Here is a 26702-nt window from a genome sequence, read left to right on the forward strand (position 1 = left end):
GAGATTAGTTAAATTTGGCATCATGTTTGGCATGGACATTGTGGACCAAAGGGCCTATTCGTGTGATGTACTGTCCTATGCATAAAAGCAAATTCTAACAAAATCGATGCATTCCAAGGTTCTAAAACAGAAAAAAACAGAAATGAAAACCATAGCTAAAAGTTACAGAAAACTTTAAATTTTCAACACATTTACTTACATAGCAGTCATGCCAAACTGCTACAACAGTTTTCACTGTTGTTAACGTATGCACGACTATCGTTAGAAACAAAATGCCATCTGCAAACCAACTCCATCAGTAAAAAATGCACTGCTATTGAAATGTTGATTTGGTTCTTACACCGTCTGAATTTATTACCCATTATTCCTTTTGTTGCAATAGCAGAATAATCTAGTAGCTCTGTTAAGACCTTCTTGTTCCAGAGGCATTTAACCTTTTATTATCATGAGTATGCACAATAAAAAAAACTGCTGGAGGAATTCAGCGGGTCAGGCAGCATTTGTGGAAGAAAACGGGAGATTTCTTTGGGAGGTGTACCTGGGAGATTTCTTTGTTCAAGTTCCTTCATTTGGACTCCAACATCTGCAGTCCATAGTGATCTTCTTCAACATACTATCTTAAAATTTTAAACAGATGTAATTTAAAATACTCACTGGTGACCCAAAAGAATTCAATCAGAAGGTATATTAAATTAAACATTATTCCAATTAAAAAACCATTTGAATAAAATTTCACATTTGAACATATCACTGCATTTTTTGTTACGTAGTACCCGAATTCCTTGCTGTTGTGTCCAATTTCATGTCAACCAAATTCTCACATGAAAAGAACCGTACAAATGACCCATTTTAAGAGCAACAATTTACTTCCAATATAAATAAGGAAACATTGATTAGTATGGCTTACAATATGGAGTGACAATAACATGAAGATTCCAGTGACGGGTGCAACGAAGGAGAATGACATAATGCTTTAAGCAATACATAAAAGCACTTGAAAGTGTTCAGTGTCTTGGATGTGATTGCCTGTGGGCAGTTGCATGTGTCACATAGCACTGTCAGAAGCAGGATAATTTTATTTCCTTGAAGTTATTCATTCAAATGTGCCTCACAGTAGTACTGGTATTCTCCAAGATTTCCTCATATAACCAGCTTTGACTGAAATCCCGAGATTGCTCCATTGCTTCAAAAAGTTGTTTGTATTCCTCTGGAAACACGTGGCCTGTCAATACATCTTCAGGTAAATCTAGCTCCATCATTAACTTGGCGCCACCTCCAGGGCACCAAGACCTATCAAAGATTTAATGATATTGAGAAATAACTACAAGGACAATTAACACATTTGATAAATCACAAACATTATTTCATCCATCCTAAATAAGTCAATGGTACAGAAGTAGTAACATCCCTTCTGGCCTTCCACAAGACGTGGCCATGCTCTGAATTTAAAAATGTAGGAAAATGAAATGTTCTCATATGACATGGTCCAGCACAAACACAAAGATGTAGTTATGAAGAAGGAGCTTCAGCATCACTAGTTAATGAGAAGTTTAAAGTGATTTGATTTGCAACCAAAGACCCTAACAAACTTCTACAGATGAACTGTAGAGGATATCCTGACTGGCTACATCATGGCCTTGTATAGGCATCCAGTACAGGGAAACGCAAGAGGCTGCAGAGAGCAATGAAGTCAGTCTGGTCCTTCATGGGCATGAAAGACGATTGAAAGCCTCAAAGCGGCAGCATCATAAAAGATCCCTACAATCCATGCTAGGCCCTTTCTTTGCGACAGGTCAGGAGGTACAGAAGCCTGAAGTTCCATGCTACCAGGTCCAGCAACAGCTTCTTCCTGCAACTATTGGGTTTTTGAACAAACCTGCACAACCTTCATTGTTCCTCAGGACACCTATGACAATCTCTTGTAGTTAATCTTTTTTTTTTGCAGTCTTTTTCATTGTCTTGTACAGTTCATGTTTTGTGTGATATATGCCCTGTGATGTTGCTGCAAGCAAAATTTTCACTGTACCAGTACACCATCGTACTTGCACACAAGACAATAAATTTAACTCGACTTATTTAGTCTTACATCGGTAGTGGGGAAGATGCTCGAGTCGATTATTAAGATGTAATAGCAGCGCATTTGGAAAGCAGCGACAGGATCAGTCAGTCAGCATGGCTTTATGAAGGGGAAATCATGCTTGACTAATCTTCCTGAACTTTTGAGGATGTAACAAGTAGATTGGATAAGGGAGAGCCAGCAGATGTGGTGTATCTGGACTTTCAAAAAGCCTTTGACAAGGTCCCACACAAGAGATTAGTGTGCAAAATTAGAGCACATGGTATTGGGGGTAGGGTATTGACATGGATAGAGAACTGGTTGGCAGACAGGAAGCAAAGAGTAGGAATTAACGGGTCCTTTTCAGAATGGCAGGAAGTGACTAGTGGGGTGCCGCAAGGCTCTGTGCTGGGATCCCAGTTATTTACAATATATATATATTAAGGATTTAGACGAGGGAATTAAATGTAACATCTCCAAGTTTGCGGATGATACAAAACTGGGTGGCAGTGTGAGCTGCGAGGAGGATGCTATGAGACTGCAGGGTGACTTGCATAGGTTGGGTGAGTGGTCAGATGCATGGCAGATGCAGAATAATGTGGATAAATGAGAGGTTATCCACTTTGGTGGCAAGAACAGGAAGGTAGATTATTATCTGAATGGTGTCAGATTAGGAAAAGGGGAGGTGCAACAAGACCTGGGTGTGCTTGTACATCAGTCACTGAAAGTAAGCAGCAGTGAAGAAAGCTAATGGCATGTCGGCCTTCATTGCGAGAGAATTTGAGTTAGGAGCAAGGAGGTCCTGCTGCAGTTGTACAGGGCCCTGGTGAGACCACATCTGGAGTATTGTGAGCAATTTTGATCTCCTAATTTGAGAAAGGACATTGCTTTTGAGAGAGTGCAGCGTAGGTTCACCAGGTTAATTCCCAGGATGGCGGGACTGACATATGATGAAACTGGGCTTGTATTCACTGGACTTTAGAAGGATGAGAGGATATCTTATAGAAACATATAAGATTCTTAGAGGATTGGACAGGCTAGATGCAGGAAACATATTCCTGATGTTGGGGGAGTCCGGAACCAGGGGTCACAGTTCAAGGGTAAGGGGTAGGCCATTTAGGACTGAGATGAGGATGTTTTCAAGAGTTAGATTTAGCTCTTAGGGCTAAAGGAAACAAGGGATATGGGGAAAAAGCAGGATCGGGGTACTGATTTTAGATGATCAGCCATGATCATATTGAATGGCAGTGTTGGCTTGAAGGGCCTACTCCTGTACCTATTTTTCTGTTTCTAATTGTACAAATGAAATTCACTGATCTTAATCGACTTGGTTGAATCACTGAAACCTTTGATATCCTAATCCCACCATTTACCCAACCGTTACAAAAGATCTAATTCAGAGGGTATACTTACTCCAATTTATCAATCAGCTTCGCTCTTCGTTTTGCAAGGCACTGCTTCATCATCAATACCAGTGTGGCCGAATTGGCAGCTGTTAGAGTCTGATTGAATAAGTCTTTGCGTGGTGTCAGCCGCACAAGACACAAATGGTCATTTGTCACCTGTTCAAGAGATGCAAGTGATCTATGAAGCTCATTTTTTTTAATATACAAAAACAGATACTGTCTTTTAATCATAAAATAATTGCTTTCAACAACTTTCAATATACAAAAATGAAGTTCATTTCATATAAAATGAATATAAATTTCCATGGACATCTTATATCCTTCAAACAAATTGAAGCAGTAAACACACAACAATAAGGGAGGTGAAAATCTAAGCAGAAACAGATGGTAAGTGCTATGGAAATCCGAATAATGCAGCAATGTTACAAAATTTTGAGATTTTAAAAATCAAGTCTGCAATTTATCCCATCAGATAAAGCACAAAAATAATTTGACACCTAATTCACTTTCATATCTTCAGTATTAAAAAAGTTATGGCCATTTTCATACTCGGAAATTAGCATCTTGTTCCCTATTGATTTTCCATTGACTTAACACAAAAGCTGTGATCGAGGACAGTGAAATGGCCATAACTTTCTTAAAAATTAAGAGCTGAAAGAAATTTTCAGTAATTATAGATTGAAGCATTCTGAAACAAATATGAAACAATCTTACTTGGATGACCTGAAATTAAAGCATATAATTAGTTAGTTACCCAATTGTAGCTAATTCCAAACTTCAATTACTAGACCTAAACATCTATCCATCTCCTAAGAAAGGATTAACATTTTTTAATAGCCTAAGTGTCCAAATAACATTCACAAAGAATTCACAATAAAACGTGATTTTTAAATCTCATTGACATTAATTTATAGGCCAAATGGAAGGGATTTAGTGTTCAATTGCGGTAAATTAATGGCCGTTTAAATCGGCTTTCGAGTGGGATCCTTTGGAACTCTGTGGAACGCGCTGGTTTAGAACGTTCCCATTGCAGTAGATTTGTACCCCAAATGCCCAGAAAAATACTGCGGGATTTAATGGGCCACAAATTAGCTACTCGCAACATTAAACTTTGGATAAAGGGATCTTAAGAAGCCCTTTTTAATATAAAAATAAACAACCTACCTTCCGTTGTCCTCTGTATGAGATCCGTCCCGTTGTCGGCGGTCGCGGGTTTAGAGGATAATTTTTAACTTGCTATAACAACTAAATTAACCAATATAGTTTAAGAATAGCTCCAGCGAAAGAATCTCCCAGCGATTTTTCGTCAGCAACTAAGTAGGCTGAACAACCTCGATTTGAATAGCCTAGGGAAAATCGCGTTTTAAACCCGCCCCCCTCTCAACGGCGCCAAAATCACACACACGGGCTTGGACAGATCTGCAGCCCCGCTGAAGGCATGTTTTGCAACATACCTAAATAATGTCGGCAAAGAAAATTAAAAGGGTGGCAATGAAAATTGCAGCACAGCGATGCAGCAGATTGGGCTGCTGCCTCAATCCAGTGACCAAGCTATGATACTGATTTCCAGTGCTGCTGCTGTGGAGCCTTTACATACTCTCCCAGATCACATTGATTTCCCCTCATCCCAAAAACTTCTCAATGTCCAAAAAACAAAAACATGGTCAATAATTATTTGTGTCTCGGGAAGAAGAATATCTCAATTTTCCTGAGATTATGATCCTCCAGCCAGGACAAACGGGCTCTGTCTACCTTGTCATACTCTCTCAGGACTCTTTCTAACCATTCTAAACAATGAACACATTGTTCATTTTAATGAACACGTTGTTCTTTGTTCAGTTTAAATAATTACACTTCATAACATTTAAACTAAAAGCTTACCATGCCTCGTTTTACACATCCACCATTTTTAGAACTTGTAGAAAAAGATGACCAAGGTTCCTAAGACAGAAATATTTGTTTATGTCATATCAAGGCAAAGATCACAGTTGTTGTAAACACTTTGCTCACAATCAATCATGATCAATTAAATTGCAAACACATGGTTTACTTTTCAAATGGAGATGAAGGCAAAAATACTAGGCAATTTTAGAAGTACAAAGATACATGCTAGTACATTTTACAATCATGATCCAATCCAATCCAATCCAACTTTATTTGTTAAGCACTTTAAAACAACCAATGTTGACCAAAGTGCTGTATAGAAGAATAAACAAGACATCATAAACAGACAACATAACAGCAAAGTGCTTTACATAAATTAAATAATAAGTTCCATTACAAACCATAGAAAAAGGTTAAAAAAAAAATGAATAAAATGGACACAACACATTTTAGAGTTCAACACAAACGTCCCCCCACAGCAGAATCAAAACTTTCCACTGTGGGGAAAGGCACCAGAAAGTTAAGTCCTCTTCCTCTGTGAGACACCCGAGGTCGGGGCCCATTTGTAGTCTTGCAGCCAGTCCGATGATTTTCAGAGCCCTCTTGCCGTGAAGATGGAACTTCGGCGTCGGGTGAAACATTCCTCAGCGGCTTGGAGAAGTCTGGAGCGGCTGCCTCCTCCCTGGGGACCGGGGCACTCGTAGTCCTCAGGCTGCGCCGTTGTAGCTCCGACCCCGGCGAACTCGAACCCTGGCTCTGCGGCGCTCCAAATCCAGCGCCGCCCGCGGCCGGACGCCCGCAGCCCCAGCTCCGCGATGTTGGGATCGACAGCCACAGCGTTCCGGAGCTTACCGCACGGCGACCCGGTAAGGCATCGCCCGCTCCCTGTTGGTATCCCAGCGCTGCATCACCGCCGCCGAAGCTGTAGTCCCGGCCGGTCCCGACAGGAAACTGCCGCTCCATTCTCGATGGTAGGCCGCGAGGACGGGGTGAAGAAGCAGCTTGGAGGAATGCTGCCTCTCCGACCAGGTAGGGGACTAAGAAATAAAGTTTCCCCCTTCCCCACCACCCCACATAGAAGACCTCCACTAACATTTTTTAACAGGACTTAAAATAAAATAAAATAAAAAAGGAGTAGAGACGGACTGCGGGCAGGCAGCCATACACAGACGGCGCCCACTCCCGCACATCCGGATCATTATTGATATTGAAAAGTAAAAATTCTAACCTTGTGTAACAACTCTATGTCACAAGCCATCTGCCACAATGCAACTAAGGCCTGATAGTGCTGCAGGTTACCAGGCTCCGCCGTCAGTTTCTACAGGTGAACAAATAAAAGTATTCAATTTTAGTAACAAAATGAAACACAATATGCAGGTTAACATTTCAAATCAATCTGTAAACCTACCGTATATTCTTTCTCACTTATGAACATGTTGATCTCTATTCTCCCATATTGAAAAACTGAAATCCGTTCAAACAAAGCATAAACAAGCTTCCAAAGCATGTTACGTTCATTTTTTTGTGGAAAGATTCCAACAAGTTTAATCGGAGGATCTAGGAGAGAAAGACATTTCTTAGATCAGCAATATTTACAAAGATAATTTAACTATTAGGCTGTACAAGAGATCAAAATCTATCCGTGCCAAGCTAAAACTAGTAGATCTGTCCAAAGATTCCTGAAGGTAACAGTACATGTAGTCGAGGTGGTTTAGACGGTAAGGGGAATGCATGCATTCATTAGTCACGGGACGACATTTCAGAGCAGGGATGTTTTGGCACTACTATACAAAGCATTTAGGCACCTTTCACAGTCAATTAAGTAATTTTTGATTTATAGAATCGAGTTATGTAGCAGGGAAAGAGGCTTTTCAGTCCGCCTCGTCCATGCCAAACAAGTTTCCCCTCCACTAAGTCCCATTTGACGGTATTTAGCTCGTATCCCTCTAAACCTTTCCTGTGCTTGTTGCTGTCCAAAATCTTTTAAATGTTGTTATTGTACCTTCCTCAACTACTTGCTCCGGCAGTTCGTTCCATGCACCCATCACTCTCCATGTGAGAAAGTTGCCTCCCAGATTCCCATTGAATCTTTTCCCTCTCTCCATAAATCTATGCCCCAGTTCTTGATTTCCATATTCCGAGAAAGTAAAAGAATGCGCATTCGCCCAATCTACTTCCCACATGATTTTATACACCGCTATAAGTTCATTCCTCAGCATCCTGCACTCCAAGGAATAAAGTTCCCGTCTGCCTAACCTCTCCCTAGAAGCTCAGGATCTCTAGTCCTGGCAACATCTTTGTAACACTTCTCGACACTCTTTCCAACTTAATGACATCACTCCCATAGCAGGGTGATCAAAACTGAGGGCAATACTCAAAATGTGGCCTCAACAATACCATGATGTCCCAACTTCTACACCCAGTTCCCTTGCTGACGATGGGCAATGTGCCAAGTTTTCTTCACCTCCCAACATATATAGGTGATTACATTTTCAGGGAACTATGTGCCTGTACTCAGATTCCTCTGCTCTACAACATTCCCCAAGTCCCTACCATTCTCTGTGAAGGCCTTATCCTAGTTTAACTTCCCAAAATGCAATACCTCAGTTATCTGGATCAAGCTCCGTAACCCATTCCTTGCCCAGCTGATTGAAATCCTGCTGTAATTCTTGATAACTATCATCACTGTCTATGATACCACCTATTTTAGTGTCATCTCCAAACTTACCAATCATGCCTGCATATTCTCATCCAAATCAATGGTATGGATGATAAACAGCAATGGGCTCAGCAACCAAACTTGAGGCAGACCACTAATAACAGGCCTCCAGTCCAAAAAAACAACCTCCCTCACCACCCGCTGCTTCCTTCCCTGGAGCCAATTATGTATCCAATTATCTAGCACTCCCTGGCCGTCATTTGATCTCATATTCCAAGGTAACCTACCACACAGAATTGTATCAAAGGCCTTGCTGAAGTCCACACAGATTATGTCTATGGGTCCTGCACTCAACCTTCTTGGTTACTTCTTCAAAAAACTAATTCCAGTTTATGAGATAAAATCACCCAAGTATAAAACCATGCTGACTATTATTAATCAATCTGTTTTTCCAAATACATGTACATCTCATTCCTCAGAATCTCCTCCAATAATGTTCCGAACACAGATATTACACTGACTGGTCTATATTTTCTGGGTTTTGCTTTGCAGTCCTTCTTAAGTGCAAGCATGACATTAGCCATCACCCAGCCGTCCAGCACTTCACCTGTGTCTAATGATAATTCACAGATCTCAGCCAGGACCTCTACAATTTTCCCTCTTTTTCCCCACAAGGAACTGGATCAGACCCAGGAGATTTATCTATACACATATATTTTAGGACATCTACCACCTTCTCGAATCTAAAACGGGCTGTCCTTGTGATATTGCCACTACGTTTCCCAAGTTCCCTTGTCTTCGTGTCTTTCTCCATGGTAAAAAAATAGGAAAAATATTAATCAAGAAACCTGATTATGTCATGCTGATCCACACATAAATGACCACTTTATTTTCTGAGAGGCCCTAATCTCTCTCTAGTTCACTTTTCCCTCCACAATATACTACTATAATCTCTTTGGATTCTTCGTAATCATATCTACCAGAGCTATCTCATGCCCATTTTCTGCCCTCTGACTTTGTTCTTAACATTCTCTCATTAAAATAAATTTAAACCATCCTCCTTTCCTTGCACACTGACTATCCTGTCAACTGAATTAGCCATTACCAATTTCTGTATTGCTTTCCGGCCTCCCATCTGCCTCCCAACTGCATTGAATTGCGTCCTCCTGCCAAACTAGTTTAAATCCTCCCGAGTACCATCTGCAAACCTACCCGCGACGATATTAGTTTCACTCCAGTTCAGTTGCAACCCATCCCTCTTATACTGTTCCCCTCTGCCTCTGAAGAGATTCTAATGGTCCAAAAATCTAAATCCCTGCTGCCAGTGCCAACTCCTCACACATGTATTCACCCGTCCTATCTTTCTAGTCCTAACCTCAATAGGATGTGCACTGGGACTAATTGAGAGATCCTGCTTTTAACCTTTTGCCTAATTCCTCAGATTCACACTGCAGGACCTCATCGCTTTTCCTACCAATGTCATTTGTGCCAATGTGTGCAACCTCAGAATTTGCAGCTCAGAACACTGCCTCTCCAAAAACGACAGCTCTGCTAGTGCCCGCCTTCCCTTCATACATCACTGGGAGCTAATCCATGGACTAACAGCTGCTTTATAAATCTCCTGCGCTACTCCCCTTCTCACCTGCTCACTCGCAAGTGAAACTAACCTGGCCTCAAGCCAAACAGTTACAATTTAAATCTCTCGCACTGCTTTCAGCTGCTCACTTGCTGCTGAAACCGCACTCACTATTCTAGTCTTGGAAAAGCAGTAGTTAATTTGAAATAAGGAATAATAATCATGAACTTTGAGCAATAAACAGTGGTCAGGACAGAAAATAATTCTGGCACATCTTTGAAATAATGCCTTTTGATCATTTAAGAGGGGAAAACCAGGGCTTGCTATAACATCTCATTCAAAAGCTGATTTATCCAATGGTACAATGGTTTATGATCGAGTGATATAGGATAGAGATCTGAACAATGTGGGGGATAATTTTTGGATTGTGCAGAGAGAGGGAGATGCCTGGAATGTCCTGTCAGGAGTGGTGGTGGAAGCAGATACAATAGTGGTATTTAAGAGGGTTTTAGAAAGGAACATGAATGTGCAGGGAATGGAGGGAAATTAATCACGTGCAGGCAGAAATTTAATTTGGCATCAAATTTGCCACAGATATCATGGGCCGAAGGGCCTGTTCTGGTGCTATGCTGTTCTATGTTGAAGTGAGGGAAGAATACTAACCTGCTCGCCATTCTGACACCCACAATCATTGTGCAAATTGCCCATTTCTTTGAATAAAAGTCTACACATCTATTTTAACTGTCTCAATTTCTGCCAACTACATAATAGTACTCCACGTTATCTAATGACGTTTTAATTGCATTACAGCTAGGGAACAGCTAATGCTTTTTATATTTTTTGCAATATTGTTGGATCAGGTTCAAATGTTTAAAATAATTGTTCAACCAACTTAACCAAACAGAAATTGATAAACAAGTAATTACCTGCAGTCCAAGCAACCTCTGATATTCCCAGATCATTGAAGAGTTTCTCAGAAAACATTGCAGGAGGTTTCATCATGCCATGACCTAGTGGATCCAGCTTGAAGAAATCACAGTGCACCACTTCCAACTGTCCATTCACATGCCTTTCTAGGGACTAAATTTTCATACCAATAATTTTATGAAGTTACAATAGCTTATTTTAATGCAACAATCATTTATTGTGCTCCATGGTGAACAATCGCAAGACCTCGATCAAGTTTAATTTTCAATCAGAATGGAAGACAAATGTCTAAAAATGACTTATGGCAAAATATTTGATCATTAAAACAGGAAGAGACTATTTTGAACCCGTTTGTTCCACTCAGCCTATGTCCTTCATACCTTCATAAATAACTTCCATTGAGTTGTAGCCAAATACAACAATCCAATTTGTTAACTATCTGCTATGGCCTAAAGGAAGATAAGCTGTTCACTTTGATACTACATTAACCATGTAAATATTTTAAATTCAAACTGACAAGCCAAATGTTTTTAGCCATCAACTAATATCCCAGTGGGTAATGTATCACACTTTAAAAAGTTTACATTATCACGCAGGTATAAATTTTAACCACTAGATTCATATGCAGTAATTCTGAATTTATATTCATTTTGGGAATCAAAATCCTTCAATCCTTCAAGATCATTCTGTTAACATCATTGCTACAGAGGGCGAGAAGGTTGGTAGAATTGATCAGAAACTCAACTGGGTTAGCCATATTATCATGGCTACAATTGTAAGTTAAAGCCCGGATATCCTGTGATAAATAAATCAATTTGTTGTGCCCGACACATCAAAGTCTTCACCATACAAGGCACGTTGGGAGTGAACAAATATATAATTCACTTGCTCAAGTACTCCAACACTTCAATTTGATGACATCCACGGTAGACTGATCCCCCTTCCCCTCCCCCCTTCCAAAAAGCACACCATTCATCTGTTATCCCAACCACCAACCTAAACTCATTCCCTCCTCCATTGGCACACCATTGCTTTGACGTGTAATATCAACAAAATGCACTATTTGCTGAGATAGAGCGATAGCTATACAATCATATGATGATGAAAAGAAGCCATTGACCAACTTGTCCACTCCGATCCATCTCCCAGCACTTGGCCCATAGCCTAAGTGATTCAAGTGCTCATCTGGACATTTCTTAAATGCTCTCAGTGATCCAGATTCAACCAGGATTCCTTTCTGGATGAAGAAGGCCCCTTGTATATCCCTTCTAAATCTCTTACCCCCTATGCTAAATCTATGTCTTCTAGTTTTATCTACCTCTGCTATGGTGAAAAGTTTCCTGCTATCTTCCCTTTCTACACCGCTCAATTATGTATCCTCTTAACCTCCTGAGCTCCAGAGAGAACATACCAAGTTTTTCCTGAAGAAGGGTCTTGACCCGAAACGTCACATACCCTTTTATTTTTTATTTATTTATTTATTAGTAGACATATTATAAAATGTAGTTACATATTATAGTAAAAAAACTTTTCATATACATCAGTCATACATTATTAAAAATTTCCATTATCAATTACTTCTGCTTCTAGTGTTTTTATTTTTTATAGAAAGAGGGAAAAAGAGAGGGTAGAAAGTTACAAATAAAAAAGAAAGCAAAAAAAAAAAAACACAACAGAAAAACAAGGGAGGTGGAATGGGTTACCTGTAATACGTCAATGGAGATAGGTTCGTAGGTTATAAAGTATAGCTTTTCATCTGTTCCTGAGTTCAAGTTTCAGTTGGGTCCTCGTGCTGTGCCAATCTATCCCTTCAGATAGTTAATGAATGGAGCCCAAATTTTATGGAAAATATCTTGTTTGTCCATTAAGACAAGTCTAATTCTTTCTAAGTATAGGGTCTCCGACATTTCCGTAATCCACATTTTAATTGTGGGGGTTGTAGGGCCTTTCCAAAATTTTAATATTAATTTTTTTCCGGTTATTATACTGTAGTTGAGGAAATTTCTTTGGTTTGTTGTGAGTGTTAAGCTTTGTTCTGATATTCCAAGTATTATTAATTTTGTGTCTGGGTCCAGTTTTGTATTAATAACTTCTGAAGTTATTTCAAAAATATCAGTCCAGAAATGTTTAAGTTTTATACAGTTTGCAAACGTAGGTGTTAAATTAGCCTCTAGATGTAGACATTTATCACAAATAGGAGAGATTTGTGGGAAGATTCTATTTAGTTTTATTTTAGAGTAGTGTAGTCTATGTAAGACCTTGAATTGTATTAAAGTATGTCTGGCATTTAATGAACATTGATGTATTTGTTGTAAACTTTCGTCCCACATATCTTTCGTGATAGGATGACCTATTTCATTTTCCCATTTGTATCTATATGGTTCGGTCGGTGGTACCTCGTTGTTTAGTAGGGTGTTATAAATATAAGCTATTAGTTTTTCAGTATTAGGATGCTTGTTCAGACATTCATCAAGAATTTCTGATTCCCTATTCCTGTAGACTTGTGTATTAGATTTAACATAATCTCTAATTTGTAGATATCTGAAGAAATTATTTGAGTACAGTCCATAATTCTGTTGTAACTCTTGAAATGAAAGAAAAGTACCTTTCCCATAAAGATGTCCTATATTTTTGATTCCATAATTTTTCCATTGTGTGAAACCTTTGTCCATAAAGGATGATTTGAATAAAGGATTATTTACAATGGGAAGGCAGAGTGGTATATTATTCAATTTTAAATCTTTTTTTATTTGTTTCCAAATTCGTATTCCACTGTGTATTATGGGGTTTTCTTTATAGGTTTTTTTGTGCAGTTTTGTGGGGGCAAATATGATCGGTCCAATTTCAAAAGGTAGACAGTCTTCCTTTTCCATCATTAGCCAATCTGGTTGTTGATCCATTTCTTCCAGCCAGAAATTCATGTTTTTAATATGGACTGCCCCTTTTCTCCATAGATGCTGCCTCACCCGCTGAGTTACGCCAGCATTTTGTGTCTACCTTCCATCAGGGTGAATCTACTCTGCACCCTCTCTGATGCTTTTATGGTCATCTTATAGCAGTAATCAAAAATGAACCAATATTCAACTAACGTCAAACCAAAGTTTTATAAAGTTGGAGCATACTTTTTCTACTTCGGCATTCAGTGCCCTGACTGATGAAGGCCAGTATCCTGTACTTCTTCCTAATCATGCTATTATCTACCTATGCTACTTCATGGATCAAAGGTCACTCTGTTCCTCAATACTCCCTAAACCCTACATTAATTATGTAAAGTGCTCTATTTCTTAGCATTAAAACTAACTTTGATGAATAACTTCACTGTCGTGTGCTGGGATAGTAGGGTGAAGGTTGCGGATGCCAACAGAATGAACAAGCTCATCAGGAAGGCCGGCTCCGTCCTGGGTGTGGAGTTGGATTCACTGGAGATGGTCTCGGGGAGGAGGATGCTCCTCAAACTGCGGAGCATCTTGGACAATACAGATCACACCCTCTATGACACACTGGTCAATCCGAGGAACACCTTCAGCAACAGACTGGTTCCACCAAGATGCAGCACAGAACGCCACAGGAGATCCTTTTTCCCCTGTGGCTTTCATACTGTACAACTCCTCCCCCTTCTGTCGTGCGGTAGACTGACCCCCCTTTCCCCTCCCCCCTTCCAAATCTTTGCACATCCCCAACCCTGGACTTTCCACTCGTCACTTTAATTTCATGTTTCATGTATCTCGTTGTGTTTTATGACTGTTGGCAGATCAATTTCTCTCCTGGGATAAATAAGGTTCTATCGTATCGTAATACATAATGAACTACATAAATACCTGTAACGTTGGTAAAAACTGCTTATCACACTCCAGAGCTACAATCCTCTGTGCTCCACCATTCAGTAATGCTCGTGTTAAAACACCAGGCCCTACAGATACAAAGACCAAGGAATTTACTTAGATAAAAATACACATCCTTTTTTATTTTATAAACAGGAAGGAAAGTTATGCAAGTTTTGAGTGTAAAGAAATCATGGCTCAAAATACAAATACGCCTAATCGATTAAAGCGTACTCACCCGGATTACACTCAAAAATTATTGCATTATTTTCAGATAGATCAGTATCAATGTGTTCCACGATTAGGTTTGCCAAATCAGGATTGACAATAAATCTCCTAATCCATCGTCTCTTCTCTGCATTGTTTATCATTTCTTCAACTTCCTCAATATCCAGAAAGTCAAACCTGGACAACGGCCTCTGCTGTTCTTTCCTGAGTAACGAACTAGAGAGTGCTGACAGATATCTCTGTTTTCTATCACAATAGGTTGAATATTCCTTAAACTTGTGCCGATACTGAAGTTTAGGCGAGCCATTGCCCAGAACTCCAGCGCGATGTGAAAATGATCTTAATGAATGCTGGACTTGTTGTCGACAGCCACAGGCTCTGCAGGCCATAGTCCTTAGAATGTAAAATGCTGACTTACAGTTTAACAACATCGTGGTTCTGATCTGAAATAAAAAACATGAAACTCAAAACAGATTTAGTTAAAACCTTATCAAACCTTATATATTCTACTGTTACGATGCTTTTAATGTGATTTAGTCAAATTACAAAATAATAATAAGATTGAAAATAGAGGATTATGTGAGGAAATGAAATGATGATAGAAACATAGAAAGTAGGTGCGAGAGTAGACCACCAGGTCCGTCGAGCCCGCACCGCCATTCGCTCATGGCTGAACACTAAACAGACACACTTACCCACAAACAGTAGACACAAGACACAGAACACAAGACACTACCCTCCCCTTTATACCGCTATCACCCCTCTCCACCCCAAAAACCTCGTGATCTCCTGGGAGAGGCAAAAAAACGGATAAAAACCCAGGTCCAATTCGGGAAAAAAATCCGGGAAATTCCTCTCCGACCCCAATCCAGGCGATCGACACTTGTCCAGGAGATCACTCAGGTCTTACTATACTAACCATACCTAGGTCCATATCCCTGCCCTCTCCCCGTAGCCCCTTATCCCCTTGGCAGCTAAAAAACCATCTATTTTAGTCTTAAATATATTTAAAGTTTCTGCTTCCACTGCTCCCTGGGGCAGTGAATTCCATAAATTAACCACCCTCTGGGTGAAGAAGTTCTTCCTCATCTCTGTTTTAAAAGAGCCCCCCCTTATTCTGCAACTATGTCCCCTAGTTCTAGTATGATGGGCAGAACAGAAACTTTTTTTTTTTTTTTTTTATAAAGCGAGGAAATGGTAAATATTGGTGGGGTCATTATTTGCTGGCTAATGAAACAGCAACGGCCTGATTGTAAAAAAAACACAGATGAAGAAACTCAGTAGGTCAGGCAGAATGATGGTCACCATTTCGGGTCAAGAGCCCGCATCAGGCTTTCAGTTTGTATTTGTTCCCATTACAGCATCTGCATTTTTTAGACTGATTGATTCTAATTGATGTCGCTTTTGATATACCAATAATATAATTTGAGATAAAATCCTTTGTAACCATGATTCATTCATTCCAAAGAGAAATGTAATTCATTCCAAAGAGGAAGATTCCAAGGGGAATAAGGGGCGACCGTGGCTGACAAGGGACGTCAGGGACAGTATAAAAATAAAAGAGAAGGACAACATAGTGAAGATGAGCGGGAAGCAATAGGATTGGGTAATGTTTAAAGAGCAAAAGAAGATAACTCAAAAGGCAATACGGGGAGAAAAGATGAGGTACGAAGGGAAGCTAGCCAAGAATACAAATGAGGATAGTAAAAGTTTCTTTAGGTATGTGAAGAGGAAAAAATTAGTTAAGACCAAAGTTGGACCCTTGAAGACTGAAAAAGGTGAATTTATTATGGGGAACAAGGAAATGGAAGATGAGTTGAACAGGAACTTTGGGTCCCTTCACTAAGGAGGACACAAACAATCTTCCTGATGTACTAGTGGCCAGAGGACCTGGGGTGACAGAGGAATTGAAGGAAATCCACATTAGGCAGGAAATGGTGTTGGGTAGACTGATAGGACTGAAGGCTGATAAATCCTCAGGGCCTGATGGTCTGCATCCTAGGGTACTTAAGGAAGTGGCTCTAGAAATCGTGGACGCATTGGTGATCATTTTCCAATGTTCTATAGATTCAGGATCAGTTCCTGTGAATTGGAGGGTAGCTAATGTTATCCCACTTTTTACGAAAGGCGAGAGAGAGAAAACAGGGAATTATAGACCAGTTAGCCTGACATCGGTGGTGGAGAAGATGCTGGAGCCAATCATAACAGATGAAATAGCAGAACATTTGGATAGCAGTAACAGGATCGGTCCAGGTCAGCATGGATTTATGAAGGGGAAATCATGCTCGACTAATCTTCTGGAATTTTTTGAGGATGTAACTAGGAAAATTATTTCTATTGAAGGAGTGCAGCATAGGTTTACAAGGTTAATTCCCAGGATGGCAGGACTGTCATATGCTGAGAGAATGGAGCAGCTGGGCTTGTATACTCTGAAGTTTAGAAGGATGAGAGGATATCTTATTGAAACATATAAGATTATTAAGGGTTTGGACACGCTAGAGGCAGGAAACATGTTCCCGATGTTGGGGGAGTCCAGAACCAGGGGGCCACAGTTTAAGAATAAGGGGTAAGCCATTTAGAATGGACACGAGGAAACACTTTTTCTCACAGAGAGTTGTGAGTCTGTGGAATTCTCTACCTCAGAGGGCGGTGGAGGCTGGTTCTCTGGATACTTTCAAGAGAGAGCTAGATAGGGCTCTTAAAGATAGTGGAGTCAGGGGATATGGGGAGAAGGCAAGAACGGGGTACTGATAGGGGATGATCAGCCATGATCACATTGAATGGCGGTGTTGGCTCGAAGGGCCGAATGGCCTACTCCTGCAACTATTCTCTATTGTCTATTGAAAATTGAAAGGGAGAGCCAGTGGATGTAGTGTACCTGGACGTTCAGAAAGTATTTGATAAGATCCCACATAGGAGATTAGTGGGCGAAATTAGGGCACATGGTATTGGGGGTAGAGTGCTGACATGGATAGAAAATTGGTTGTCAGACAGGAAACAAAGAGTAGGGATTAACAGGTCTGTGGCGGCTCCCAAGGGTCGTGCCATCATACTGTTGAACCCCTTGGCACGGGAGTGGTTCAGTCCAGAGGCGGCCCTTAGCCAGAGGGTTTAAAGGCAGGGGTTTGGGTGCCATCTTTCTCTTGTTTGGTCTTCCCTACAACCGGGAGGAACATAATTAAAGGTGCCTCTCAAAACACTGGACTTCGTGCTTCCTTTTGAGACCCACGTGCCACATTGGTGACCCCCGACGCTCCATTGGCGTCATGATGGAGAGAAGAGAAAGCCCTACCTCCTCACAGGCTGGCCCGGCCCTGTCTCTGGACGCGGTCTAGGTGAAACTGCCCAACTTCTGGACCACCCGGCCGCTCATCTGGTTCCAGCAGGCGGAGGCCCAGTTCAACCTGCGGGGCATCACGGTCGATGCCACCCGCTTCTATTACCTGGTGGGGGCCCTCGACCAGGACACGGTTGAAGAGGTCACGGACTTCCTCGCAGCCCCCCCGGACACTGATAAATATCTCGGCCTTAAGGAGCTCCTGCTCCAGATTTATGGCCTAAGCAGGATGGAGCGTGCTGCTAGGATCCTGCATATGGAGGGCCTAGGTGACCGACGGCCATCAGCCCTCAGGGACTGCCCATAGGTCTTCCTGCGCCGTGATGCCCACCGGACGCCACTCCAGAGGCCGTACGAGGGCCCGTTCCGGGTGCTGGAACACGGGCAGTCGACTTTTGTCCTGGACATGGGGGGCCGGCCGGAGGCAGTGTCGATTGACCGTTTGAAGCCGGCACACCTGGACATTGACCAGCCGGTGCTGGTTGCCCAACCTCGGCCTTGAGGGCGCCCCCCTTCACGGCTCCCTCCGCCTGTCACTCCACCTGTCCTCCCGCCGGTCCCTCGACCATTCCCTCGACCTGTCCCTCCACCTATGCCTCCGCCAGCCCCACGATCGGCTGACTTCCGCGCGCGCGTTTCGTGCCTCTGGTTCTGGGGGGGGGGGTCCTGTGGCGGCTCCCAAGGGTCGTGCCATCATACTGTCGAACCCATCGGCACGGGAGTGGTTCAGTCCGGAGGTGGCCCTTAGCCAGAGGGTTTAAAGGCAGGGGTTTCGGTGCCATCTTTCTCTTGTTTGGTCTTCCCTACAACCGGGAGGAACATAATTAAAGGTGCCTCTCAAAACACTGGACTTCGTGCTTCCTTTTGAGACCCACGCGCCACAGGTCCCTTTCAGAATGACAGGCAGTGACTAGTGGGGTAACGCATGGCTTGTTGCTGGGACCGCAGCTATTTACAATATACATCAATGATTTAGATGAAGGGATACAAAGTAAATTAGCAGATTTGCAGATGACATCAAGCTGGGTGGCAGTGTGAACTGTGAGGAGGATGCTATGAGAATGCAGGGTGACTTGGACTGGTTGGGTCAGTGGGCAAATGCATGGCAGATGCAGTTTAATGTGGATAAATGTGAGGTTATCCACTTGGTAGCAAAAACAGGAAGGCAGATATTTATCTAAATGGTGTCAAGTTGGGAAAAGGGGAAATACAACAGGATCGGGGGGTCCTTGTTCATCAGTCAATGAAGGTAAACATGCAGGTACAGCAGACAGTGAAGAAAGCGAATGGCATGTTGGCCTTCATAACAAGAGGAGTTGAGTGTAGGAACAAAGAGGTCCTTCTGCAGTTGTACAGGGCCCTAGTGAGACCACACCTGGAGTATTGTGTGCAGTTTTGGTCTAATTAGAGGAAGGACATTCTTGCTATTGAGGGAGTGCAGCGTAGGTTTACAAGGTTAATTCCCGGATGGCGGGACTATCATATGCTGAGAGAATGGAGCGGCTGGGCTTGTATACTCTGTCATATAGAAGTAAGACATTAAGATTAGTGGGAGAACTGGGAAGGGGAAGGGATGGAGAGAGAGGGAAAGCAAGGGCTATTTGAAGTTAGAGAAGTCAATGTTCCTACCGCTGGAGTGTAAGCTACCCAAGTGAAATATGGGTTTTTCAACCTCTTCCCATAGGTTAGACCCTTTCGTCCTGGCAAGATCCTTGTAAATCTTCACTGTACGCTTTCCAGCCTGACAACATATTTCCTATAACAGTGCTCAGAACTGAACACAATACTTTAAATGCGGCCTCACCAAAGGGTCTCGACCCAAAACGTCACCTATTTCCTTTGCTCTTTCCGCAGAGACCACTCCCTCCGTAACTCCCTGGTCAATTCGTCCCTTCCCACCCAAACTACCCCCTCTCCTGGCACTTTCCCTTGCAAACGCAGGAAATGCTACACTTGTTGCTTTACCTCCCCCCTTGACTCTATCCAAGGACCCAAGCAGTCTTTCCAGGTGCGGCAGAGGCCCACCTGCACCTCCTCCAACCTCATCTATTGCATCCGCTGCTCTAGGTGTTCGCTGCACTGCATAGGTGAGACCAAGCGTAGGCTTGACGATTGCTTCGCCCAACATCGCCGCTCGGTTCGCAATAACCAACCTGATCTCCCGGTGGCTCAGCACTTCAACTCCCCCTCCCATTCCGAATCCGACCTTTCTGTCCTGGGCCAGAGTGTGGCCCACCGTAAATTGGAGGTGCAGCACCTCATATTTCACTTGGGTAGTTTATACCCCAGCGGTATGAACATTGAATTTCAGGTAGTCCCTGCTTTCAGGTGAGGCAGAGGTTCACTTGCACGTCCTCCAACCTCATCTACTGTATCCGCTGTTCCAGGTGTCAACTTCTGTACATCGGCGAGACAAAGCACAGGCTCGGCGATCATTTCGCTGAACCCCTCCGTTCAGTCCACCTTAACCTACCTGATCTACCGATTGCTCAGCACTTTAAATCCCCCTCCCATTCCCAATCTGATCTTTCTGTCTGGGGCCTCCTCCACTGTCAGAAATGTTGCCTGTCCCACCGAGTTACTCCAGCATTTTGTGTCTACCTTCGATTTAAACCAGCATCTGCAGTGCTTTTCTGCCAGACGGGGGGAATTGAGGCTGGGACTATCCCAACGTTTAAGAAACAGTTCGACAAGCACATGGATAGGATAGGTTTGCAGTGATATGGACCTAACGCGGCTGGTGGGACTAGTGTAGCTGGGACATTGTTGGCCGGTGTGGGCAAGTTGGGCCGAAGGGCCTGTTTCCACACTGTATCACATGACACAAGACGCGAACTGCCTGCCAGAGGCACGATAGGTCACATGCAATGAATACTGCAACACTGAGATTTTGCTGAATTATAACCAAATGACAAACGGTAAATGCAGGTGAAAATGTCTCTGACCTGACAAGGACACGATCTCTCCAGCATGGAATCACGTCCACAGACGCTCACGCTCCTCGCACCGTTCCACAGGCGGCCGCCATTGTAACATGGACCCGACGTAACGGGGGACGCACATCACCTGGTCACGTAATGACGTATCACGTGCGCCGGCCGGCCGTACCCCTGTAGCACGGATGCTGCATGTGTTGGAAACAAGGGCAGATGCTGGTTTTAACCGAAAATAGACACAACGCGCTGGAGTAACTGTCTCTGCGGGACAGGCAGCATCTCTGGAGAGAAGGAATGGGCGATGTTTCGGGTCGAGACTGAAGAAAGGTCTCGTCCCGAAACGTCACCAATTCTTTCTGTCCAGTGATGCCGCCAGCATAGAGTTGCTTCAGCATTTTGCGTCTATCCTCGATATAATGGATGGTTCGCAGTTCGCACTAAAGATCCTTTAGCGAGCAAGATAGTCCACTCGATGAAAAATACGTCATACGGTCATGGGCAGAGTTATGGGTAAACATCGGCCCCATTTCCGTAACCGGCTTTCATCTCCGCACCAAAGACCCCATAGCGGAGCAAAGATACTAGTACAATATAATACAATACAATACGGTTTATTTGTCACATTGCACATAAAGTGCAAGTGAAATGAATATGTCAGCAGCGGTACAATGATAAAGAACACACACAAAAACACAATAAAAATTTAACATAAACATCCACCACAGCATTCATCACTGGTGGAATGCACACAATTTGGCCAGTCCTCCTCCATTTTCCCCCGTGGTCGGGACCTCAACCCTCCGCATCCGTTGCTGCGGGCGTCCAGATGGTAAAAGGACAAGGTACAAGTCCAGGTAAGTCCAGGAGACGGAAGCAAAGGACGGGCATCAACGACTATCCTAACTTTGCATAATCTGAAAACAGCGCTTCGCCTGCTCCTTATTTTCCGTCCACAGAACATTTGGGAACATTAAAACAGAGGGCTGACCACGTATGCCCGTAGTGCCGGCACTCGGCGGCCGGACAGTGAGCATGCGTAACACGGCCCGCAGCTTAGAAGCACTGGAGTCATGGTAGACTGAGCTGAAGAGAAATATTATTTCAACATGTTAGACAACATCTGTGGACGGAGCAAAAAAAAGGACACAGTCCATACCATTGCCTAATGTTAAGATTGAATTTGTTGCTAACATAGTGACTTCAGATGTTGGTATCTTGATCTGAAAACAATCTGCAGGAATCCATGGGGTGGGGTGAGAAACTATTGACATTTCTTATAGAGAACTTCAAGTACCCAAAATTCAGAAATTCAAGTACCCAAAATTGATAAAATTGCAAGGATCTGTTGTGCACTTTTCAACTTAAATGAATCTACAATCTCACAATAGGTGCAGATAGTTGTGCTTTCGTATGGGATATATACGAACAATCAACACTTACAAAAAACTAACTTGGCTCGTCAGCATTTACTATGAATGAAATTGTAAGAAATTGGCAAATCATTGAATCACAAACACAGAAGTAAAAGCACACTGTGTAATTTTAAGATGATAACAAACTCAAAATCCATTTATGATCATTTAATATGTTTCATCATGCAATTTTGTCTTCTCCATTGTCTCTTTTATGAGTTCGCTGCAAGGCCTGGAAAAAAGAACTTCTCAATTTGGAAAATGTGATCATGGTTGATTATCCACAACCAGTTCCTGCCTTCTCCCCATATCCCTTGACTCCGCTATCTTTAAGAGCTCTGTCTCGCTCTCTCTTGAAAGCATCCAGAGAACCAGTCTCCACCGCCCTCTGAGGCAGAGAATTCCACACACTCACAACTTTCTTCCCATCTAAAAGCCTTTTAAACACCATTATCGTATCTCTCCACCATCACCCCTGGCAAAGCGTTCCAAGCCTCCACCACTCTTTTAAAAAATCACTTGCCCTGCACGTTTCCATTCCTTAAATAACTATTTGTAGAGGGGATAGTGTGTGAGCAACTCAATAGGTTTGTCAGAATGGACAGAATACAAGTATTAGTACAGGTGTCAGAGGTTATGGGGAGAAGGCTGGGGAATGGGGTTAGGAGGGAGAGAGAGAACAGCCGTGATTGAATGGCGGAGTAGACGTGATGGGCCGAATCAAAGATCAAACATCAAGGGCTCTGCTCTATGATCTTTGGGCCGAATGGCCTAATTCTACTCCTATTCCTAATGATCTGAGGACAGCGCCTCTTCATCACGTGATAGAGGAGCTTCCACGTGACCGTCTGACACACACGCGGGGGGGCGGGGCGAGGGTAGGAGCGCGATGACGTTCCGCTCGTGGCTGTCTCCGGATTCCAAACCTGCTGCCGCGAGACAGGATGGCGCGCTACTTGCAGAGGGGCAGCTGTGGGCATCGGGGAGAAGGACTGAGGGCGACCACAACTCTCGCCCCCGGGCACCTCCTCTATTCCGCTTCTCCTTATGCTTGCATTCCCTCCAAGAAAGCCAGAGGATCCATCTGTGAACACTGCTTTTGCAGGTATGATCGATGCCTGACTTGCTCTAGGTTGCAATTTAATGCCATGTACCTGTCACGCTCTACAGATATTGTACACCTGCTTTGAGTAATTTCACTGTACACAAAAGTGTAACCGCTCTTGGTAAATTTCTATTCTGAGACTGTTTACAAAACTTTTAGTTTACGTTGATGATAACAGTTTATCCAAAGCACAATTACACACCCTCAATCTCCTTTAGAAAGAGAAAGTTTCTGCCTAATTTTCTTATATCTCCTTATATTGTCCATCCACTGGCAGTGATAAGAATGAAAATCATTGTATTGTACTTGTTTAGCGATCTCAGGATGCCCATAAGCTCTTTACAACTAATTCAGTGTATGCTGTTGCCTTGCAGGCAATGTGGCAGCTGAAACTACACGTGAACTACGGAAAATAAATCTATTGCTTGAGGTTTCTGGAATGCTAATTTGGGAAAAAATATCCAAAGATATTTGAAAGTAAATTTGATTCATTACAAATAATATGAGTTGCAGAATTGTGTCTTGTTTTGCGGGATGCTGTTTGTTTTTTTGGATGTAATCGGTCATGGAGAATATCTTACGAGTTGTTTTTGTCTCACCAACACATAATTTACAGATAATTTTGTATATACTTGGGCCTTCAGCTATTCACAATTTATATTAATGGTACTGCAATCATGTTGCGAATGATGTAAAACAAGATGGGAAAGTGAGCTGTGAAGATAATGCAAAGCATCTGGAAAAGAATAGTTAAGTGAGTGGAGAAGGTGAGAACATGTGGTTAGTTTCTTTGGCGGGGGAATAGAAGATTGAAATACATTTTTAACAGTGAGATCTGAGCCTGATTTCTGACAAATCAAGAGGACAAAGAAATGGTACATTTTGGTAAGATAAATCAGGGTAGGATTTATGCAATTAGTGGGAGGGCCCTGTAGAGTGTTGTAGAACAGAAAGACTGAGTGGTGTAACTAAATAATTCCTTGATACTGGAAGCACAGGTGGACATGGTGGTGAAGAAAGGTCAGGCTACTGCTGAAAGCACGGGACACCGCTTTCAGGTCAGGCGATGCCCGAGCCTACAGTTCATCCAGGGCTAACCTGAAGAGAGGCATCAAGAAGACCAAGCACTGCCATAAGCTAAGGATTGAGGAGCACTTCAACAACAACTCCAACCCCCGACGCATGTGGCAAGGCATTCAGGCCATCACGGACTATAGACCCACCAACACCACCCCCGCATCCAGCAACGCCTCCTTCCTTGAGGAGCTTAATAATAATAATATAATATATCTTTTATTGTCATTGCACGTCAGTGCAACGAGATTTAGTGTGCAGCTCCACTGATGTCCAAGAAAGGTAAATAAATACAATACATAAATAAACAAGCTGAATTGATTGACGTGACCATCTGAGGGAGACTGGCCGGTTCAGAGCCGCTATAGCTCTTGGGATGAAACTGTTCCTGAGTCTGGAGGTTCGGGCGTAGAAGGCCTTGTAACGTCTGCCGGAGGGAAGTAGTTGAAACAGACCGTGGCAGGGGTGTGATGAGTCCTTATGGATGCTGAGGGCCTTCCTGAGGCACCGCGTGTGGTAGATGCCCTCCAAGGCTGGTAGCTCTGTCCCGATGATCCTCTGCGCTCTGTTGACGACGCGCTGAAGAGCTCTCCTCTCCGCCTCCGTGCAGCTGAGATACCACACAGAGATGCCATACGTTAGTATGCTCTCTGTGGTGCAGCGGTAGAACGTTGTCAGCAGCTGTTGGGGCAGACCAGTCTTTTTTAATGTCCTCAGGAAGAACAGTCGTTGCTGTGCCTTCTTGACCAGCGCGGCGGTGTTTGTGGACCATGTGAGGTCTTCTGAAATGTGAGTGCCCAGAAACTTAAAGCTGGACACTCTCTCCACACTTTCCCCATAAATGGAGATTGGGTCGTATTCTCCAGAAATGGACCTCCTGAAGTCAATGATCAGCTCCTTGGTCTTGGAGGTGTTTAGTGCCAAGTTGTTATTGGCGCACCAGTCCGCCAGGTTCTGCACCTCCGCTCTGTATTTTGTTTCATCACCGTTGGTGATCAGCCCAATCACTGTTGTGTCGTCTGCAAACTTCACGATGGTGTTGGTGTCGAATGCAGGGACACAGTCGTGAGTGAAGAGGGAGTAGAGCATGGGGCTTAGTACACAACCCTGTGGTGTGCCGGTGCTCAGGGTGATGGTGGAGGACAGGTGCGGGCCCAGTCTCACTGCCTGCGGTCGCTCCGTGAGAAAGTTCAGGATCCAAGCGCATATCGGTGAGCTGAGGCCTAGCTGGTGGAGTTTGGTGGTGAGCTTGGTGGGGATGACCGTATTGAATGCAGAGCTATAGTCAATGAAGAGCATCCTCACATACGTGCCCTGTCTGTCCAGGTGAGTCAGGACAGTGTGAAGGGCCAGAGAGATGGCATCCTCTGTCGATCTATTTGCCCTGTATGCAAATTGATGGGAGTCCAGTGAGGCAGGGATGCTGGATTTAATATGGGAGAGGACCAGCCTTTCGAAGCACTTCATGGGGATTGGAGTCAGGGCAACCGGCCGGTAGTCGTTGAGGTTGGTGATTTTGGACTTTTTCGGCACCGGCACTATGGTGGCTGTTTTCAGGCACTTGGGGACCGTTGCCAGAGATAGAGAGAGATTGAAGATTCTCGTGAATACCTCCGCCAGCTGTCCAGCACAGTCCTTTAATACTCTTCCCTGTACACCATCCGGGCCTGCAGCCTTGCGTGGATTGATCCTACGCAGAGCGCACTGTACCTCCTGAGTGCTCAGTGTTAAGGCCTGTCCCTCCGCTATGGCCGGGGTTATTCACACCTGGTGGTGTTGCCAGTATCGAACCGGGCAAAGAAGGTGTTTAGTTCGTTGGCCAGTGTGATATCACCGTGGGGGCAGGCGGGGCTGCTCTTGTAGTCAGTGATGTCCCTGACACCCTGCCACATGCTTCTGGTGTCCGCGGTATTGAAGTGGTCTTCCACCCTTTGCCTGTGGATGACTTTGGCCTTTTTTATGCCTCTGTTCAGGTTCGCCCTGGCCGCACTGTAAGCAGAAGTGTCCCTGGATTTAAAGGCATTGTTGCGTGCCCTTAGTAGATCCTGAACCTCCTTGTTCATCCAGGGTTTCCGGTTTGGGAACATCTTTATTTGCTTGTCCACTGTGACAGTCTCCACACAGCAGTTGATGTAGGAGAGCACAGTGGATGTGTACTCCTCCAAGTCTACCTCTGTGCCACTGGTAGCCTGTTGTGCAAACAGGTCCCAGTCGGTGCGATCAAAGCAGTCCTGGAGTTGTAGGGTTGCGTCCTCGGGCCATATTTTGACCGTCCTTATTG

General features: G+C 43.4%; 2 protein-coding genes across 2 annotated transcripts in view; one reads left to right on the plus strand and one right to left on the minus strand.

Annotated features, from left to right (window-relative positions):
* Positions 1-844: 844 nt before the first annotated feature.
* On the minus strand, positions 845-20960 carry tfb2m (transcription factor B2, mitochondrial). Its single transcript, XM_033025884.1, has 9 exons — positions 20840-20960; positions 14568-15000; positions 14327-14418; positions 10508-10661; positions 6755-6903; positions 6575-6664; positions 5344-5403; positions 3470-3618; positions 845-1290 (listed from the first exon to the last, which is right to left on the minus strand). The coding sequence occupies exons 1-9, from the start codon at positions 20864-20866 to the stop codon at positions 1098-1100; spliced, it is 1347 nt and encodes a 448-aa protein (XP_032881775.1). The 5' UTR covers positions 20867-20960; the 3' UTR covers positions 845-1097.
* A 2172-nt stretch (positions 20961-23132) lies between these two features.
* The window catches only part of smyd3 (SET and MYND domain containing 3), a 775824-nt gene continuing 772254 nt past the window's right edge, over positions 23133-26702 (plus strand). Inside the window, exon 1 of the mRNA XM_033025885.1 lies at positions 23133-23347. Coding sequence (XP_032881776.1) covers positions 23187-23347 — 161 coding nt within the window. The 5' untranslated portion in view covers positions 23133-23186. The remainder of the gene's footprint in view (positions 23348-26702) is intronic.

This window comes from Amblyraja radiata, chromosome 8 (assembly GCF_010909765.2).
Source record: "Amblyraja radiata isolate CabotCenter1 chromosome 8, sAmbRad1.1.pri, whole genome shotgun sequence".
Taxonomy (NCBI): Eukaryota; Metazoa; Chordata; class Chondrichthyes; order Rajiformes; family Rajidae; genus Amblyraja; species Amblyraja radiata.

Excerpts from the sequence above, each read along its gene's own strand:
- tfb2m (XM_033025884.1), bottom strand. The coding sequence starts at position 20,866 with ATGCTGGAGAGATCGTGTCCTTGTCAG. Across the intron at positions 3,619-5,343 it reads GATGTGTAAAACGAGGCATG|GTGACAAATGACCATTTGTG; the intron begins GTAAGCTTTTAG and ends TCTCTTGAACAG. Across the intron at positions 1,291-3,469 it reads AAGCTGATTGATAAATTGGA|GTCTTGGTGCCCTGGAGGTG; the intron begins GTAAGTATACCC and ends AATCTTTGATAG.